At 22.5% G+C, this 22,285-nt stretch overlaps 1 protein-coding gene across 1 annotated transcript; it reads left to right on the top strand.

The window, feature by feature from the left end:
* Nucleotides 1-8,183: 8,183 nt before the first annotated feature.
* Nucleotides 8,184-20,539, top strand: Bma-abts-4 (Uncharacterized protein; the record flags this gene model as incomplete). Its single annotated transcript, XM_043073324.1, has 23 exons — nt 8,184-8,292; nt 12,658-12,804; nt 13,222-13,322; nt 13,773-13,853; nt 14,147-14,240; nt 14,436-14,565; nt 14,735-14,850; nt 15,002-15,140; nt 15,283-15,384; nt 15,527-15,605; nt 15,810-16,004; nt 16,149-16,338; nt 16,519-16,642; nt 16,985-17,085; nt 17,301-17,449; nt 17,665-17,859; nt 18,067-18,288; nt 18,469-18,561; nt 18,649-18,815; nt 18,981-19,174; nt 19,545-19,768; nt 20,059-20,235; nt 20,459-20,539. 23 exons carry the CDS (start codon nt 8,184-8,186, stop codon nt 20,537-20,539), a joined length of 3,210 nt encoding a protein of 1,069 aa, XP_042929258.1.
* Between the last annotated feature and the right edge of the window lie 1,746 nt (nt 20,540-22,285).

Raw genomic sequence — 22,285 nt, 5'->3', positions numbered from 1 at the left:
AAAATTAATCAAAACAATTATATACGTGAATTTTTATGTTAGATATTACAAAAAAAAAAAAAAAAAAAAAAATGAAAAAAAAAAAGAAGATTTTAATACTGTAAACCTAAAAAATGATATTTAATATTGGATTAAATTTTAGGATTAGATCAATTATACATATTTAATATGAATTAATGAGAAGTTATTATTTGAATGAAATTAGATTTTATTATGGATTTTATCACTACGTCACCATCAAATTATGCATGTGAAATTGCAGGTTACATTTGAGCAATGAAACATCTGTTTATTGTTTATAATTTGCAATTATTTAGAAATTGGATAATCAGTGATTATATTCTGATATAAACGAAGTAAATGTGTGAAATATTTAGTATTCACTGAAATTTTTGCAACAATGATTTTTTCTCAGTAATTTAATTTATATATTATATAATTTGAAAAGAAAAAGAAATTTTTTTTTTTTTTTGTTTTTTTCTCTCTTTTGCTTTGAAAGATATAATTATGATAACTTATCCAATTAAATGTTAGTAATTTGTTAACAAGTAAACAGAAAAAAAAAAAAGAGGAAAATCGTGAATAATAGGTTGACAAAAGAGAAAAAAAAAAAAGAAAGAAAATCTGTGTCAATTCATAAATATGTGGGAAGCAAAAAAAAACGAAATAATTTCCACGATAAGTTAACCATATATTAAATTGATAATGAAGGTTAGACTACAAAAAAAAAGTGTGAAATTTTATAAAAATTATTATGTAAGAAATATTGTCATCTTATCTTCCACTCAATATAATTGCTATAGCCGTGTGATTATTCACGTAAAAATAATATGAAATGAATTTAAAAAAAAAAAAAAAACTCAATTAACTAATAAAATAGTCAAACAAAGGAAAAAAAAAAAGAAAACAAAAAACAAACAATGTTGTTATGGTAATAAATATGAAAATTTTGAAGAAACATTATTGGATGTGCTAATTGATTTTGTTATATTATTTTGTATATATATTTAATTTATATGTTTTGTTATTTATTTGATATGCTACCAATGTATAAATTAAATTTTAAGTAACAAATCATTTTTTTTTTTTTTTTTTGTTTCGGAACATATATTTTTTTTTATTTTTATTGCAATAAATTATTCTTTTTTCATTGATGTCTTTACAAGAATTACATATATATATATATATATATATATATATATATATATATATATAGAGAGAGAGAGAGAGAGAGAGAGAGAGAGAGAGAGACAGGAAAAGAATAAATAAATAATTAAGAAAATGTCATTAATAATCCATCATCATGATTTTAATACGAAATTTATTAAAAATTGAAAATGTATAATAAATATTAATTTGTTTATTATCACATTGATTGTTTACTTCAAGAAAGTTTTAAAAATAAATTCATAAAAATTTGATCAGTATAATTTTACTGTTTCTATCAGCAAAATCATAAAAAAAAAAAAAAAAAAAAATGCAAATACTAAATAGTGCAAGAGAGAAAAATGAGAAAAAAAAAGGAAACTAAAAAAACTTTGAATTGATTCTCAAACATGATACCAACTTTGAGTATTTCCGATTTGGATTGAAAACCGGATTTATTTATAGTGTAACATTAGCAAAAAGAAAATTAAAAAAGAAGGAAACTATCATTTTAATTTGCAGAAGTTTTGAAACCAGAACTAAAAATGTTTGCAGTTCTAAAATTTGAAAGAATTTTGAATTAAAATATTTTAAATTAGAAGATTCCTTTTTTTGTTTTTTTAAGAATGCAACATAAATAATATTAGTAAAAGTAAAAAGTATTATAACGACAAATAAAAAATATTTTTTTTTTAAACTTATGAGAAAAAAAATATTCTTCAGGCAAAAAACTCCAAAAAGAAAAATAAAAGAACTTTATTGAAACCAAGATTTTCCAAATATCTGCGTTTTTTTTTTTCATCAACTTATCAATTTGTATTGATTTTTAAGTTTTCAAATCTAAATTTATAGTTGACAGCAAAACGAAAACAGAAATAATTTTATCATTAAAGTATAATATTAATCATGAAAAGACACTGAATAAAGTGAGATATAATGAATCAAAAATTAATTAGTACTTATTACTTTTCCATGTTTTCTCTATCTTTTTATCTCTTCTTTTTCTTTTTAAAATATTTAACTATTTAACAAAAAAAAAAAAAGAAAAACAAAATACTGCTTTCAATTTTCTACCATTTCAGTTTACTCTAATTAGTTGCACTAAATAAACCCAATATTATAATCTTTTTTCAAAACCACTTCAATATTATGTGTTTGTCCTATTTTTTCTTCGCCTTACTTTAATAAATTTCTAATTTTTTAATAAAATATCTAGCACTAAATAATGAATAAATCATTCAAAAATAGTGAAAAAAAAAATTTATCATATGGAAATAAATTAATTCCTTTTTAAAAATGTAGTTGATAGAAAATCTTAATTATTATAAATGGACATACATACAAAATATATTTTAAGAATTAATTAATAAAAATAAAGTATAATTGAATAATAATCAAAAATCATTTGCGCCATTTACATTTGCACGCGCAGTTGGCGTAAAATATTCCCATATCTTTATTAAATTTATTTGTCTTTTTCTTTTTTTTTTCCTCTTATACCAAAAAGAAAAAAGAAAACTTTTCTCTATTTCACTTTGCCTTCACTTAATTTTATCAAAAAAAAAAAAAAGGAAAAAGAAATTAGTGAAAGAAAAACTTTTAAATATTAAAATGCATCCACAAAATTTCTAAAAAACTACGATAATATTTGAGAGAAATGTAATTTAACAAATTTATATGAATATATATTTGTATGATTATTTATTTAGATTTATATTTAAATTAAATTGAAAGTTGATGTGTTTGTAACAATGATATGAAAAGAATAAAAAGAGATATTTGTTTTTAAAAAAATATTCCAATTTCGTTTTAGTTCATTTTTATTTTTTCCTCCACTACTTTTTTTTCCTTTTCACAAGCAATTTTTTTCCAAATTTACACTACTTTTTATGAGAAATAAAGTGATAAAACAAAAACAAAAGCAAAAACAATTAGTTAGATGTAAATTACATTTTAATTATTTCTTTCTTTTGTTATTTTATTTTTAAAATTTATGGAAAACTTTCTGTGTGAGTGATTTTTCAACATATATAAAAAGTGGAAATTTACTTGTCCATTTTTTCCTCTTTTTTTTTTTTTTAAAAAAATATTAAAATTTAAATGTTTCCAATTAATTTCATCCAATTATTTATACATATTTTTGCATTGTTTGAATATGTAATAAAATAAACAAATTTTGAAATACTAAATTGAAAATAAAAAAATTGAACAATTCTTATTAAAATAAAGTAAAAAATAATCAAGTGGTAATTAATGGAATTAAAAGCAAAAACTGAGAAATAATTTATGTATTGAGGATAAGAAAGATGACAAAGATTTTAAATCGTTATATACGTTTATTAGTATTAAAATTACATTTTTACAATTTTTTTTTTGTAAACAATCATATTATTTTTTTATATTCATATTAATAACGTAATTTCATTGCTAGAAATTAGTTGAAAAATTAGTTTTGTTAATGTGATGATTTCCAGTATCGATTATTTTTTAAACTATTAATTCTAATTATGTTCATTGATTGTGAAGAATGAAGAGAATTTATTGCTGAAAATGCCAATTTTTTTACTCAACTAAATAATCTCATTCAAGTAAACAATACTAAATTGTATTTTGAATAACATTCACACATCAAACTATTATCATAACAATTTTATCAGTTAGCATATTTGTAGACAAATATTAAAATTCAGAAATGATACCCTTTTTTTTTTTTCATAAACAACCTTATTCAAGTTCATTTTCTTTTCTTTTTAATTCCAACTTCTTCTTCGTTTCTGCTTCTCCCTCTTCATTTTCTTTCTCTTTTTCCTCTTCTTCTTCCTCTTCTCCTTCTCTTTCTTTCTCATTTTCCTCTCTCTTTTATATTGTCCTCAAAAAGTTTTAACTCTTTCTATTTCTTTTTCAATCAACTTTCTTCTTAGTTTATTTGAAAGAAAAAAAAAAAAACCACTTTAATGTATGCCTTGAAAATTAGCAATTTTTCATTTTTTTTTTTTTTTTTTTATTCTTTCACTGTTATTCATTGCAACCAATATTTCCTGAATAATGCACTTTTTTGTTTTTTTTTATGTTTTTTTTTTTTTTGTTTTTTTTATGTTTTTTTTTTTGTTTTTTTTTCTTCAAGTTTAGTCTAAAGTATTATATACAAAAAAAGGAAAAAATTATATCGTTTTTTTTTTTTTTTTTTTTCAAATAGTTAAATTTTATTTTAAATTATATTTAATCTAAGATTAATTCATATTAACAATGCAATTTAGAGTAATATGTCTGTTCGTTTTTTTTCCTTGCAAAATCAGTTGTGAATTTGATAAATTAAACATCATTTATGCATTTTTATAAAAATTTGAAATGAATTAAATTTAATGGAAAAATTTTCCTCAACAAATTATTTTATCTTATTGTACTAACAAATTAATAATTTTAAATATGAAAGATTAAATTTATAGGAAACTGTTTGAAAAAATAAAATTAATAAATGCTTAAATAAAAAAAAAAAAAAAAAAAAAAAAATGAGAAAATAAAACGAAACGAAAATAAAATTAATAATAGGATGATAGGATAAGAAAAAAAAAAATTTTGTAGTTACATTGTGTTATGTTTTTTCTTTTTTTTCCGTTTTTTTTTTTTTTTTTTAAAAAATATTGTATATAAATTTTTAACATAAGTCAATGGTTTTTTTCGAGAATGATTTTGACAAGAAAAATACAGTTTATATAGTAACAAAATGATTTTCCCATCATTCCAAACCACTGATTCATATTATTTGAGCATAACGTTGTAAATACAAAGCCACTTTTAAACAAAAATACTTTTCAACAATTTTAAAATAAAATCATTTAGTTATGTTAAAAAATGAATAATTTAAGCAGTGAATGAAGAAATTTCTTTTTAGAAAAATAAAATAAAATAAAAAAAAAAAAAAAAAGAAAGCTTTCAAAATGCATTTATATGCTTTAGTCGAAGCAAACAAAATTCGTCAATCATTGAAATTGTCACCTTCACTCTTTCCCTCTCTCCCCCTCTCTCTCTCTCTCTTTCACCGTCTCTCAGTCTCTTTGTTTCATTTCTTGAATTTAAAATTATAAAAATAAAATCTTCTTAATTTCTCATATATTTAACTTGATAGTTAATTGTTGCTTTATTTCTTTTTAATGCTTATTAAATTTTTCAAAGTAATGAAATTGTGCATCTCAACTGCTAACTAAGTTTCATTACTGTAAGAGAAAAAGATGCTGAAATATTTGAAAAGATTGATCATGTGAAAATGCATTATCTAAAATTGGAGTGATATGATAATAATAAAAATGGTGTTAATGATGATAACGATGGCGATATTAGTGATAATGATAATGATGATAGTGATAAGGATAATTCGCAAGGATTTTATTGGTATTATAGAGATGTGAAATTTCACCAACTAAAAAATATCAAATATTAATGGAAATGAGAGAAAAGTTTTGCTTGTTATCACATTGATTGTTATGATAAAATTTTAGCAAAAAAAAAAAAAAAAGAGGAGAAAAAAGGAAATCTGTTATTAATAGACTAATCGAAAATATAATCCTTTTCCTTTTTCTTATGATTTAGCTTATAATTCCACTTTTTCTCTTTCTTTCTTTTTGATTGATTAATTATGAAAAATAATTTTAAAAATTTAAATAAATATTGTTGAAATTTTATGAATGTTTATAGAAAAATAATTGAAGATGATAAAGTGGTAGAGTAATGCAAGAAATTATAATTATTTTGAATGATAAATTAATGAACATGAAAATTAATTATAAAACTTTGGTAGTGGTTAAAAAAAAAAATTTCGTTATTTTTGATTAAAAAAAAACAAAAGAAGAGAAGAGAGGGAAGAAGAGAGAGAGAAGAAAAACCGAACTTTCATTACTTATACTTTCCTTTTTCTTACTTTGTTGCGATAATCTGCGAAAAAAGGAAAAGAGAAAAGAATTGAAAAAAAAAAAATGCAAAACATTTTGCGACCATCTATGTGCGCAAATGCATTATTAATAAATGTTTCATATATTAATGGTCATTTTTTTTTCTTTTGTTCCTCATTTTTACTAATACTATCAATAATTTTGCAACTTTAAAGTGAAAAAATTAGACAAAAAATGTTGATTTTAGTCATAGTTCTTATGATAAGTTCAAATATAACCAAAAATATGGTCAATTATCATTATTTCAGATCAATTGATCATATTGCTTCACCACATAAATTGTACTTTAACTAAAATTTAATAGCTGAGCAACTTATCACTACAAAATTTTGATATTTGCTAACAGTAACATTACATAAACTCTGTCAAATATTATTTGCCTTTTACAAATACCACTGAATGATTTTACTATCAATTTATTATGATAAAAAATAAGTGTTGGTAAAAAAAGAAACAATAAATTATTACTAACAAATCACTAATAGTAATTAATATATAATAATAATAACAATAATAATGATAATAATAATAACAATAACAATAGTATAATAACAATAATAATAATAATAATAATAATAGTAATAGTAATAGTGTGTCAACAATCATATTGGTAGTTGTAATAATGAATTTTTGATGCAGTCAAATGTAAATAATTAAAATAGTTCATTTCTTCTATTAGTGAAACGTTCATTTCATTCAGTCTTGTGCATAATTATTCGTCATCTTTTTCATCATCTTGTTATATATTTGCTTTTCTAGCTGTTTAATTCTTTTTTTCTTTTTATTTGTCAATTTAAATTTAAATTTGGTGTTTATTAAATTGGATTTTTTCTTTGTATATTCAAACGATAGATGATGAAATTAATTTGTTTGATTATTCTTTTTTCCTTTTTCTCTTCACTTTTTTTTCTTTTAACTTAATTTTATGTTTTCTTTTTTCTTTTATAATATAATCTTTGAAAGAATTATTTAACACTTTCAATCGTATATATTATTGTGAGAGTATATAATTAAATTACAATAATCAAAAAAAAAAAAAAAAAAGGTTTTCTTCTTTTTTCTACCAATTCATTTTCTCATGCAATTGCTTAGCTTTATGTCATTTGAAAAATTTTCATTGTTTTCCGTGTTTCTCTTTTTTTTTCTTTTCCCTATTTCTCCGTTTTCTACTTTTTTCTTTTTCATTCTCTCAGCACTTTTATTTTTTATTTTAAAAATTTGCTTTCATCCTAATTTTTTCCTTTCTTTTTTTTTTTTTTTTAACTTTCCATCACCGAAAGGATTTTTTGATTTTGAGTGTTAATCACAATTGAGAACATCAGCATAATTAGGCCATTGAAAATATTTCATATAATTATTTTGTGAAATAACGATTGTATTCATCATTGAAATTTTGATTTTCATTTGATTGAATTGTATGCAATAGCTTCTTTTTCCTACTTTTTGAAAAAAAAAAAGATAGATCTATTTCTGTTTGATTTAATTCCTTATTTCGACCTTCAAATTAATGATGTGTTTTGATTTTTGCATCATGCGAAATGCTATTTTATGATTTTATTCTTTTCATATTCGTTTTTATTTTTATTTTTTTAAGAGAAAAAAAGTAGGAGAAAGAATTAGGGAGAGAGGGAGTGGAGGAGAGAGGGAAAAGAAGAGGCTAGTAAAAAAGAAATAGAAGGGAAAAAAAACGAAAAGTGATATGTGATTAAAAAAAAAAAAAAGAAAAATGATTGTGATTTGAATCTGGGAAAATGTTTCGATCACTTATGACAACCAAGAAAATAATTTTGTGGAACGATACGAAAGGTATCTAAATCCATTGTTTATTCATTGTGTCGAGATTAATTAATTGGAAGCAGTTAACTTTTCATAATATATTTAACTCTTTTTTTTTTTTTTTCAGAAGCAAAATTCGAAAGATACAATAGTAAATTTTATAATAATAGTAATAATAATAATAGTAATAACAATAATTTAATGATAACAACAATTGCAAACAATGATATATATTATCGAAATGTGAATGTTATGTGATATACATTGTATGAGAATATTAAACGAAAATCTTTGGATATAAATAATATTTCATATATGGAATTGTCATATAATGAAAATGATCATAAATTGATAATGCGAAATACCACAGATGTATCAAATTATGATAAACTTTATCAACCACAACGTGCTCTTTTTGCTATTGGTTAGTTGTTTAATTCATGCAAATTAATACGATTTATGCTAACATTGATGAGATAAATTTTAAATTTATATTAATAATTTACTATAATTGGAATGTAAGAAGGATTCCTTCCTTATTCGATTAAATTTAACAATTTGCATTAACAATTTTAGAGGGATTTTTGTTTTTGAAGATTTTTTTTTTTTTCATTTTGTTACATAAATTATAATGAAGCACTAGTGATACATAAACATATATTATGTTAATTATTTTAATATTTGTCATTAAAATAAGCTATAAATTTGGTTCATATAAATTATAATCATGGTGTTTTGCTGGATCGATCAATTTGATATCATTTCCTAAATAATAGTTTTTAAAATGATCAAGTGAAAAATGACTGGATCATTAAATTGATGGATGATCAGTGAAAAGATATTTCGCATTTATTTTAGAAATTGGTAGATTAAAAATTGCTACCAACTGAAATTAAGCTAAAGTTTTTTCAAGAATTTGAAATAATTTGAATCGATATTCAATAGCATTTCAATTATTAGTATCATAGAGTATCACATTTTACCTTCTTTCATCTCTTTTTTGTTCTCTTCTTCAATATGATAATTTTAATGTTACCTATCCAAGTAAACTTATCAGTATTTCATTTTTGCTTCTTTAAATGTTTATAATATCACTGATAAAATGAGCAATACTTTATTAATATTTCAAAGTAAAAAAAGAAAAGAAAAAACTTTTATTGCTCACAAATTTTTTTTCCATTATACTTTCTTCCCTTTTTTCATCCTTTTTTTATTCTTTTATTTTTTTATTTTTTTTTTTTTTTGATAGATAACTGATAAATCAAACAGATGTATATAACACATTATATAAAAATCGTTAGATGGAATATTTTATTCATCATTTTAGTCATCATTTGTTATTCTAAAAAATCCTTTTTATGCTAATTAACTAGATCATCGCGTATAATTTCATTAAATTCTGTAATGCAATCATTTATAATGTAGGCATGTTAGGATGAAAATATATGTATATATAGAAGAGAAGGGAAGGAATATTAAAAAAATTAAATTAAAGGATATTTAAACAATTAAATTAATCTAACAAAGGATAAAGGATGCAAGAAAATACAAAAGGAATAAAAAAATTTGTGTCAAAATGGGTCAATTATAATTTTTAGTTTTTAGATGATAAAAATTTGTTTTTATCATATTATTTGCTCTATTATATTTTGATTCAAATGCCTTTCAAATTGATACTTTTGATAATGCTGTAGTGATATTAAAATGAATGATACCTAAAGATCTATAATGTAAGGAGGAACAAAACAACACTAATCAAGATACTTATTTATGATGAAGTACTCATTAAATATTTATGATGTGAAGAAGTGTTGATTAAATTCTTATCTAAAGGAAAGTAAAAAATTTCAAAATATCGTCATCATTATTTTTTTTTTTTTTTTATAAAAAGAAAAAAATTTATAAGTATAACTTGATTAATACATGAAGTGATATGTAAGTTTATTAGCAAACTGATGTTGATAAGTGGAATTTTATCATTTCTAAATTTTTGTTGCAAAAAAACATTGGAAATTTGAGAAAAAAAAAATTTAATTTTTTCTTTTCCATCCCCTTTTCTTTTATTAAAAAACAAGAAGAAAAAAGAAAAAATATTTGATTGTATTAATGTATTTGTACATCAATTAATTATTAATTAATTGTTAGTATAATACTCATTTAAAATAATTTCCTCTACAACAAATTCTTTCATTCATTTATTCATTCATCAAATATTTCGTACCACGACAAGCTTTTACATTTGACATATTTTAATGAAAATGCTTAGTAGTATGTTTCGTTTTCAAAAATATTTTCACATCTCGATCGCTATGCATTTTTCTTGCTGTTTAAAATTCAGAAAAAAAATTCAAAGCTGAAATTAATGAATTTAATTTAAAAAGAAATGCTTCAGTGCTTTAGTGCAAATAAACTTTAAATAGAAAAAAATTCAAAAATTTACTTTTTTTAAAAAAAGAAATGTTATATGGGTTACGCAATAATTTAGTAATATGTTACTTTGATATCCAAATAAATAAGAAAATCAGACTTTTTTTTCCTTACTTTCTATTTCTTTTTGCAATTAAAATTTTCCTTTTGATTGAAATATTTTAAAATATATTTTAGTTTTTATTTTTTTGAATGCACTAATTAGTATGTTTTTAATAATTATTATCGACTGCTGAAGAAATTATTTGTGTTTCATTTACTTAATTGTTGATTTGCTTATTTGCTAAGCAAACAAAATGCTTATAAATAGATGAATTGTTATTCAGCACTTTTATTTTAAACATAAAGTTCATACACACTTACTTTAAACCTTTTTGTTTGGTACTCTTATTCGATTTATACAAAACATTGCGCTTTATTACATTTCTGTTTGTACTGCCAAACAGAAAACAGCCAACATTTTTTGGCGCCATTGGCTGACCTTTGACCTTTAGATGAATGAATTATTCAGTAACAAGCAGCCAAATATATACATAAATGAGATTCACAGATTTATTCATATTTCCAGTTAGTTTATTATCATTTCAAATTTTTATTCCAGAATTATAAACTTACATTATTAGAATTTAATTAGCTTATTTTGGAATAAATAGTATTTTACAATAAAATAATGCTATCTGTTTATATTATTTTCAATTCAACATTCTTAAAAAAAAAAAAAACCGTTCTTTAGAAAAAAAAATTATTATACTAATCGTTTTAATAATAAATACATCCATTTAATTATCTGAAATAATTATGATTTTATTTTCTTTTCATTTTTAAAAATTTTGTAACTCTTAAAATGATCATTTTATATCTTTTTCTTAACATTTTGCAATGAAATAATGTGGAAGAATTAGTAGGAGAATACTAAATATTCAGATCAACTAATGTTCAATTATTTTTTGCTTTTTTACAATAAACAAATTTAAATTTCCGACAAAATCAAAAGAAGGGGAGAGAGAGAGAGAGGGAAAAGTGATTGATAATTAATGAAGCTATAAATGATATGACTCAAAGATTAATAAAGATAATTGAAATTTAGGTTAACAAATATAGTATATATTCAGTATTATTGATCATATCATTATCAGAACTATGTCAACAAAAGGTTATTTAACTATCAGAAATCCTACATAACCAATATAATCAGTGATAATTGATAAATGTAAGAATGTTTGTTGAGATAAAGGATGGTAATTGAGTAGAAAGAACGTATAGTTAGTAACATAGAGTAAAGAGGAAGAAAGAAATAATCAGTAATATTTGTAATTGATATGGACATTGGTCAACCGATATCAATATTTTATATTAATGGTATGCTATTTAGTAATTCCAAAATTTTTTGATCTTTTTTTTTTAATTTCTTTTCTTATAATTTCCGTTTTTTTTTTTTTTTTTTTTTAAGTTTAGCATATTGTTTATACATATGCTTATTTTGTCAAACATTATGCTTTTTTGTCTTTTCAGTTTAATCAATTTTATTTTTAATTGCTTAATTTAATTGTAGTTTCTTTTTTTTTTTTTTGTTCTTCAACAAAAAATAATTTATTTCAATTACTTCACTTATTTCTATTTTTTTTTTCGTAAAGAATTTTTGTAAAAAAAAAAAAGTGTATAAACATTGAAATATAACTAATAAGTTTTTTTTTTTATCTTCCTCTTTTTTTATTTCATAATGATTATTTGGGCGAACAAATTATTATTTGATATTTGTTTAATTATGCATATTATATAGTTATTAATAATTATTACTTTATTCATAATAAGTAGATCAATAAGAAAGATGAAGAAAAAAGAAATCCTTTATTATTATTATTTTTTTTTTTGACTTCTAGTACCAAAGTGTAATAAACAAAAAAGAAGAAAATTTTTGATCAATATTATAAAATATTTATTACATTGCTATACCCACTGATTTATTTTATCATTGATATAATCAAAAAGAAAAAAAAATTTTTTTTCAAATGGAAATTCAATTGTATTAATTACACATAAAATGTGGTTGTTAAACAAAAAAAAAAAAAAAAAAAAAAAAAAGGAGAATGCATAAATAGTTTTAAACTTTAAATGTAATTTAAATATGTTAATAATTTTTTCTTCTTTTTTTTGCTCATAATATTTGATTGTAATTTTTTATCAACGATTATAACGGTTGTTTAGTTTTAATTGTTCAAAAAGGAGGAAAAAGGAAAGGGAAAAAGATGGAAATGATTTAAAAAGAAGTACTTTCAGCAAAAATTATTTCAAAATTTTTAGTCAATTTAAATTTTTTTTTAATTTAAAAAAATATTAAGATTTATCACTTATCACTTTGCAGGTGGTATGTCATCCGATCTATCAGTTTCATTAGACACAGAAACATCCGAATTGGAATTAATTGAGAAAGATTTAGCATCCACTCATTATGCTACAAATCAACAAAAAATTCTTCGTCCATTTTATTCAACAACCAAACGTGGCAGTGGTAAAAAAAAAAAAAAGAATTATTCATTATTTTTCATTTCTTTTTTATATTTGAATTAAAATTATTTGAAAAAAATTATGCTAAAAAATTAGTTTAATGCAAAGTTTTATTATTTCGTTAAAAAAAAAGAAAAAATTTATTTCTATTTATCTTTTGCTTTTTTTTTTTTCATACAAATTCCTAAAATTTTTTTCTTTCCTCTTTTTTTTTTTTTCATTTTTAGTGAGTAAAATCATTTTCAGTATAAATGATTGATCGATAATATTTTGAATTAATTATATGCTATGTAACCAAATAAATAATAATCAACAATAAATTATTTATGTGAGAATATGAAAACTAATGTAAATTTATATAGAACGTTGAAAATTGTTTGATTGATTATTTATTTGTGTTTTTTTTTTTTCATATTTTTAGGAGCTTTTAACGAAATGATATCATCGCAGTCTACGGCATCACCAACTTCAGTCAATATCATAGATAATAGTGATAACATAAAAAAGCAAATTCATAATAAAGTATTATCTCTTATTTTGATTATCATAACTTTTTTTTTTTAAAGTATATGATGTGATTTATTTTATCTCGTTATTGTAAAAATTATAAAATATAAGTATTATTAGAGAAAAACAGAAAAAAATGAAAGGAAAAAAATAAATAAGCATATATATATATGTATAACATATCACTAAATTATATCAAACAATTTCTAAAACAAAAAGGGAAGCAAAAAAAAAAAAGCGAAAATATTTGTTTGGGTTTTAAAAAAAAATGAAAAAATTAAACGATAAAAGTGTTAATGTAATGTTTGAGAAAAAACTGCAAGCAAAAAAAAAAAAAAAACGTTTATATCATCATTTTAATTTGTTTGCTAAAATTAAATAACTAAAGAACCTCAAAAAGAAACAGAAAAAAAAAGACAAAAATGAAAATGAAAAAAAAGCTTTGAATTAAATTTAGTCATTTAGGTTTTTGTTGAACTATATGATTTGGATTTGCAAAAGAGTGGAGAATGGACAGAAACTGCTCGATGGATTAAGTATGAAGAGGTTTTATTTTCTATTTTTTTGAAATATTTAAAATAAAGGATGTAAATTTTATCAGTAATTACTTAATAAATTTTGACTGTGCTTTAAATTTTGTACATATTCAATGAACACTTTTAAATCAAAAAATTTATCAATATTGTAACAGTAATTGGAATTAAAATTTTTTTTATTCTTTAACATGAAATTTGCACTTTTAGATTAAATAAAACTTCTTAAATTTTAAGTTTTACTTGTCATAGATAATATCAAGTAGCTAATTTTGATTTATACATTTATATTGAAATTTTATTTAGGATGTTGAAGGAACAGATCATCATTGGGGTCAACCACATGTCTCATTCCTTTCATTTCATGCCTTACTCTCTTTACGAAAATTTATGCGAACAGGTTGCACATTCTTTAATCAAATAATTCCTTTCCTTTCTTTCTTTTTTTTTTCTTCTTTAAAATATATTAACAAAAATCAAATTATTTATTTATAAAAATTTCAAAATTTATAAAATGATATTAACTTCAAAATATGTACATTTTTTTTTTTTAAATTTCAAGGATCAATTTCATAAATGTAAGTGTTAATTTTAGGTATGATTTTACTTGATTGTAAGGCGAAAACATTTCTTGATATTTGTGATCAAGTAGCTAATGCAATGATTTCGGAAGGAATTACTTGTAGAAGACGTGATATAATGCAAATTTTAGCAATGAAACAAGCGTAGGTTTATATTATTTTTGTTTAATTTTTTTTTCTTTTTCTTTTTTTCTTATTAAATATTGAAAGAGATGGAATTTTGTTGGAACGATTAATTTTAAACATTATTCAAGTAACCGTTTCAAAGAAATTTTTAATTTTCAGTCAGCATACCGAGATTTCCCTCATTTAGACATCCATTACCACGTCGAATGACTGCGCTATCATTGGCTGGTTCAGTGTTTGATCGACGTCCTGAATGTAACTTAATAGGATCAAATACGTTGGATAATGCTAAATTACGTATAGGTATTAATATCAAATTCTTTCTTTCTTCTCTTTTTTTTAAATCATTCAAAAAAAAAAAAAAAATTTCACACTTTATACTAAATTTTCTTTTTAAAGTAATAAAAAAAGTGTTTAGAATTTGTAAGGAATATTTTTATAAATTAATTTTTAGATTTATTGAAACGAGAACATTCATTTCAAACTTGTAATATACGTAAGCAACCAACGATAGCTGAAGAAGTTGATGAAATGGAACATGCTGCATTAACTGAAATACAGGATATACCAATTAGTGCCCTCAAACAACAAAGGTAAATTCTCTTCTATTTTTTAATTTTTATCGCTATGACAGTTTTTTTTTTTTTTCAATTGGATAATTTCAGTTCATTAATTCTTTTCCTCTCTTTTTTTTCTATTTTTTTTCTTTCGCTTATTTTATTTAAAATATTTTAGCTTTCCCAATCTTCCGGCAATACCAGCAGTTCAAGAAAGATTATGTTTAAATCCAACAAAACAATCTACGACAGCTTATTTCATTTCAGATTCACTAGGAAAGTATGTATATTATTTATCTCGAATTATATTCAACAATTATTGTGTTTATCAATTATATATTTATCAGATATCAACAAATCGAATTTGTTAGTCATATTTTTTTTAAAAAAAAATAAAAAAGAATGAGTGAAATGATTTTTAGAGTTAGAACACATTCATCGGAAATTCATAAAGGTGAAGATATCTTGAAAAAACTTCCGGTTGGTATCGAAACGGCACAGGTTTAGTTTTTTTCTTTTTTTTTTTTTCCTTTTTTTTCTACTTTTTTAGAAAAAAATTGTCATGTTTTGGTACTTTTTTTAATTCTTCCTTTTTATTTTTTACCATAGGAAGATTGCATCATTTCAATTTAAAATTTTGAAAATCAATGAAATTTAATTGTTTTTAAATTTATTAGTAAAATTCTTTTGCTACTATTTTTTCAGATTTTTGTTGGTGTAATTCCAAATTTAACAAAAACATATTTTGTTATGCTTCGATTAAGTGAAGCAACAGTGATGCCGGAAATTCTTGATGGTGAAGTACCGCTTCGTTTTGCTGTAGTGATTTTAGGACCAGGTCAACCGGATGTTAGTTATCATGAAGTGGGACGTTCCATTGCAACATTGATGACAAATACGGTTAAATTTTTCATTTATTCATTTTTCTGTCAAATTATTTTTGCAATAAAAAAATGCAAAATTTAGACACAGAAAATTTTCAAATTATTATATTTAATGAGCCAAAAAAAAAAAAATTAAAATTCTCAAAAAATTTATTTTAAGGAATTTAATGCTATTGCATATGAGGCAAATGTTCGTGAAGAGCTTATCTGTGGTGTGGATAATTTTTTGGATGATTCTGTTGTTATTCCACCCGGTGAAATTGATAACAAACGTTTATTGTCTGGTGATGAAATTCGAAAAGCATTGAAAAAACGACAAAATCGACGAAAAGTTACAGAAGAAGAAAGTTGTATGTTTTATTTTTTTTTACTTTTTTTTGAAAAAACAAAATATTAATTAATTTTTCCTTTTTTTTTTTTCTTTTGGCTAAATTTTTATGATTAGAAATTATATGAATGAAATATATGTTTTATATATTGTCTTTTTGTTTTGTTTTGCTTTTTGTTTTGTTTGCTTTTCTTTTTTTCAGCTTCACCACCAAAAAGTGAGCAAAAAAATGACATTAATTTTAAAAGACACTTCGAAAAAAAGGAAAAATGTCGATTTTTTAGTGGGATGATTAATGATTTTGAAAAACGATTTCCTTATTATTGGTACGTAGCATTTAAAACTTTCAATTATTATATTCAACTAACAAATTTTACAGGAAAAAAAAAGAGAAAGAGAGAGAGAGAAAGAGAGAAAAAGGGATAAAAAAAAAAAAGAAAAGGAGAGAAAAGAAAGAAAAAAGTCAAAAAGATCCACAAAATATCCACGTCTTTTGGTAGTTTCCACAACGCCGTAATTTATATCATTTGATTGCGTTTACTGTCTTTTTGCAGTCATTTGGGAAATTTCCGGATCAACTTAAACTGATGATAAATGTGCGCTCAGAATATGAATGTAAGGCGGAAACAGGAAAAGACACACTCCAGCCGCCAATGAATAAATTTTAGGTCTGATTATCGTGATGCGCTCAATTTTCAATGCCTTACAAGTGTCGTATTTATGTTTTGTGCCAGTTTTGCTCCCGCAATTACATTTGGTGGTTTATTAGGTAAGTTTATCATACATACACATACAATATGATTAGATTATCTAATTATTAAGTATTCTATTATTAATACCATTGAGTATTTGATGTTACGCTTAAAATTTCAAAACTTTATTTCTTTATATTTTATTAACAACAAAAAAAAAAAAAAAAAAATAAAATAAGAAAAAAAATGACAGTATTAATTTAATTACCTGAAATTATCGAACTGTTTTCAGGCAAATATACGAATGAAAAAGTTGGAATACTTGAAACTTTGATGGCACAATGCATTTGCGGTGTACTTTGGGGAATATTTGCTGTTCAACCGCTTATGATTATGAGTGCAACAGGACCAGTTCTTGTTTTTGAAGTTAGTCTATATGCGGTAAGTTATTTTTAAATCAATAATTTTACGAATTTTAATTATTAAATTATAAAATGTTTAGTACAGTTATTTTAATTAATGCATATAATTGAAAAGAGAAAAAGTATTTTCATTATAATTTATTATGTTTATTCTCTTTTTTTTTCTTTACATATTTTAAAAATTTATCATATAATTTCATCAATTTTTTCTTTTTTTTTTTTTTATTTTTCTAGTTCTGTACTAATCTAAACATTGATTTCCTAACGGTTCGACTTTATGCTGGCTTATGGGTGTTAGTGATTTCAATTATTACTGTCGCAGTTGATGGATCCAGAATGTTACGTTATGTGACACGTTTCACTGAAGATATCTTTGCTTCATTAATTTCAGTGATATTTATTGCGGAAAGTTTACGATTTCTTTATCAGGTATTGAAATATACTATTGTTATTTTTGTCAATTGCTGTTATTATTAATTTCTTTCTTCCTTTTCTTTTTCTTATTATTTATCATGAAAATTTCAACTCTTTTTGTTTTTTCTCAGTAATACTTTAAGTTTCATATACAGATTACAATTTTATAAATGAACTTGCTTAATTAATTAATTAGCTAACTTTTTTTTAAATCTTATTCAGACATTCATTCATAATCCAGTTGCGAATTTCGAATTTTATCGACATATTCGTCAAAAATGCGAACTAAATGCTTTCAATGGAGAAAGAAACGATTCACAAATGATGTCAATTTGTAATGGTGAACCGAATACAGCTTTATTAACCACCTTTATTATGATTTCTACCTTTGCATTAGCATATGGTTTAAGACTACTACGACAAAGTTACTATCTGGGAAGAACGGTTTATAATTTTCACTGATTATTTTAGCAAAGTATCACAAATAGAATTTTATTTGTTCATATTAAAATTTTGTTTATCTTTTTCAAATTTTAAATTTATCTTACAAAATTTCTGTTGAAAAAAAATTTAATTAGTCTTTTTCCTTTTGAAATTCGTATTTTTTTAGCAAATAATTTTTAGCTTCGACGTGCACTTGGTGATTTTGGTGTGCTAATTGCAATTGCAGTAGTTGCAAGTGTTGCACATCTGTTAGTTCCAGATCCTTATTTACAGGTTAATTAAGATTTCATTCCAAAAATGTTTGATTCTTGTTGCAGTTAATACTAATTAGTTAATTTGTTAAATTTATATTGATTTTAGCGTTTGGAAGTACCAGATCATTTTAGCTTCACTAATATTGAAGCACGACAGCATGGCTTATTTGTTTCTGCATATTTACCATTAAATCAATTATGGGTAATTATAGTTGCAATTGTTGCAGCACTGCTTGTTTTCATACTTTTATTTGTTGAAACTGAAATTACTGAGTAAGTTTACAAATGTTTGATTTTATATCTAACATACTTACCTGATATTCTATAAACTAAAGTGCCTAAGACTTTATAAGCAAGTTTTGTTTTTTTTTTTTTCGTTCGTTTGTTTGTTTTACTATTATTTTTTTTTAAAGATTAATTTTATTAAAATTATTGTAGATTGTTACTATCTCGTAAAGATCGTTGCTTAGTGAAAGGAAGTGGTTTGCATTGGGATTTATTGCTAATGGGTGCATGCACATTGCTTTGCAGTATTTTTGGTTTACCATGGATGTGTGCTGCTGCAGTACAATCATTAGCACATTGTAGTTCACTTTCAGTTCCAAAAAAAACTGCACCTGGTGAACGACCTGGTATAATTTCTGAATCACTTAATTGATCTTTTACAATGATTGTATTATCTATCTATCACCTTTAAAGTGTAAGATTAATTCAATGATTCATGCAAATTGAACGAACAATGTGAATTCGTCTTTTATCATTTAAGAGAAGTGATAAATTTTAAATTAAAATTTCTTTATAAAACATTTATTATTCATTTTACATGATTAGGTCTACTATATTTTCTTCTTGTTTGTTTAATAAACATTTATAGCAGTAATTATATAGTTTAATTTGAATTTATTCTTAATTTTTCGAGTAACAATTAACTTTTGCATAATTTGAATTCATTATTAGTTTGTGATTTCAGTTATCATTTTTATTTCATATTTGTTAATGCAGGAGTGGATTATGTTCTGGAACAACGTGTTACAACAATTGGTGTATCATTGTTAATGGGATTATTTGCTTTTGGTGGTTCATATCTACGACTTCCATTGGCATCTTTATTTGGTGTTTTCTTATATTTAGGTGTTATGAATCTTACAGGTGTACAGTTTGTTCAACGAATTATTCTTTTCTTCATACCGGGAAAGTATTTTCCTGACACACCGTATACTGAATCGGTAATTGAATAGTTTTAATATATTTTTACTATTTTAATTTGATATTACTTAAAAGGAAAAAAAATTAAATGTATAAATAAGATTTTTTTTGCTTTTTGCTGATACATCCTATATTGAATTGGTAATTATTTTAATACATTTCTATTATTTTGCTTTAATATTATTCAAGTTTTTTTTTTTCTTTTTGATATATTAATATGATTATTTTTTTTTTTATATTCAATTTTATATTACATATGCTTTTGTTAAAAAAAAAAAGGAAAATTTTAAATCCATTTCAATCTTTTTAGGTAGATATTCGTCGAATGCACTTATACACAGCTATACAAATAATATGTTTAATTATTATTTATGCTGTGAAATACTTTAAACGAACTGCTCTTGCTTTTCCATTCATTTTGATGCTTTTTATTCTATTGAGACAATTCTTTCTTAAAAAAATTTTCACTGAAAAAGAACTTAAAGCGGTAATTACTTCTTCTTCTTCTTCTTTCTTTCTCTTGTTATGTAAAAATTTGCAGAAATTCTTCTCGAAATTTTTTGATTACTTTCTTTTTTTTTTTTTTTTTTTTTAGCTCAAAGTTGAATTTTTACCATTTATGCATTTTCTTTTTTAGATACTAAAATTTTTAAAATAATTGTTTCATTGTTATTATATATTATTCTTTTCTCTTTCTCTCTTTTTTTCAGTTGGATGGTGATGATGAAACAAATAACGAAAATGGTTGGCTAGAGAAAGATTTTTTCGAAGATGCACCATTACCTGTATAAAGAATATTTGGTTATATTTTCAATAACAACAATGATAATATATCAATAGCTTATCAGTTCCATATCATATTATCACCTATTGATGTTATCATAATATATTTGTCATTCATACATTCCATATATTTAAATAGTTTTTTTTTTTTTTTTTTTAAAAAAGCACATAGCTTATTTTTTTTTATATCTATCTTACATTATGCGGCATTAAATTTTATATGTATGTATACATCATGAAAATTTTATTTTATTTCGTGCTTATTGTACACATTAATGTATTATATTTTACACTATCCATTTCATGTAATTAATTCCATTACATTCCATTTTTTTCACCTCTTTCTTCCAACCTTCTCTTTCTCATTCTCATCAACAGGTTTTAATTACCATTTGATGAGCAATTATGTTAGTTTTTTTTTTTTTTTTAAATTTATTTGAATTCATTGCTGTAATAAATGTACTGCTGTTTTAGTGCACCGGAAAATTTTGTTTCTAATTCAGTAATGATAGGATGTGTGATATTTGGAAATTTTTAAGGCGCTATTTTTAAAAATAAAAAAGTCAAATTTGCTGAAATTATATTTCATTCTGATACATTTATTTATTTTATATAAATGTGAATCACATTTAATCATCGAATTTCTGTTACGCATCTTCATTTACATTAAGCTTATAAGCCTTTCTAATAATTTATTCAAATCAACATTTGTGCCAATATGTTTATAAGCCTATATAATTTCATATATTCAATTGTATTTCATTTTATACACGGGTATCAAACAAAATAAAAGCTTCATGTAAACTAATCATATTGTTGGCCATTATCATAACACAATCACTGAATTAAACTTAATTTCAGTATTTTGTGATATTTATAAACTGATTAAATCATGTGCAACTTAAAAAAAAAAAAAGAGGAACTGAAAGTTAATTAGAAATTAGTTCAATTTTAAAATTATTTTTCCACGAATTTTCATCTTTCTGTTATTTTTTTATTTATTTATTAGAAAATATATTTGAATCAAATTTGTTTTTCTTTTAAATTAGATAAGAAATGAATTGAAAATGAAGAACAAAAAATGCTTGTACTTTCATGCATTATAGAGTTCCAATTTGGAAAAATAAAAAAAAAAAAAAACTGCTGACAGTATTGTTAAAATTACTTTCATAACGTGAAAATACATTTCAAAAAAATTTTCCTATGCTTTAATCAATAAAATTACACATAATGCATTGTAGGTTCTAATTTGAAAGAATAAAATTATAAGCAATAATATAGTGAAAATTTTCTCTAAATAATTTAATTTAATTAGTGTTAAATTTTATATGGCAAATGTTGGAAAATATTTACTACCATTTTATATAAAAAAGCAAAAAAACAAAAACAAAAAAAAAAAAAAAAAAAAACGAAGTTATCACAAATTCTAACATTCAGAAATTACCACAAAATTATTACACATTTAATGCAATGAAATTCATTTCATTATTAAAATTTCGAATTTCAACAATATTACTGAAAAAGATTTTTGGCTCAAATAAAAATTTTTTAAAAGAATTATTTCATAGTTGTTTGTTTAAATTATAAGATCTAAATTTTATTTGCAATTATTTGTATAAAAAGAAATGTTGTTAACAGTAAATGTACTACTGACAATATTGTTAAAACTTACATCCAATAACGCTTTTTTTTTTGTTAAATTTTATCAATAGTACTAGTTTTCTTTCCATTCTTTTTTTTTTTTTTTTTTTTGT

This window comes from Brugia malayi (assembly GCF_000002995.4).
Source record: "Brugia malayi strain FR3 genome assembly, contig: Bm_v4_ChrX_scaffold_001, whole genome shotgun sequence".
In the NCBI taxonomy this organism is placed as follows: Eukaryota; Metazoa; Nematoda; class Chromadorea; order Rhabditida; family Onchocercidae; genus Brugia; species Brugia malayi.
Note: the sequence above shows the minus strand (reverse complement) of the source record. Positions and strands in the feature narration are given on the sequence as shown.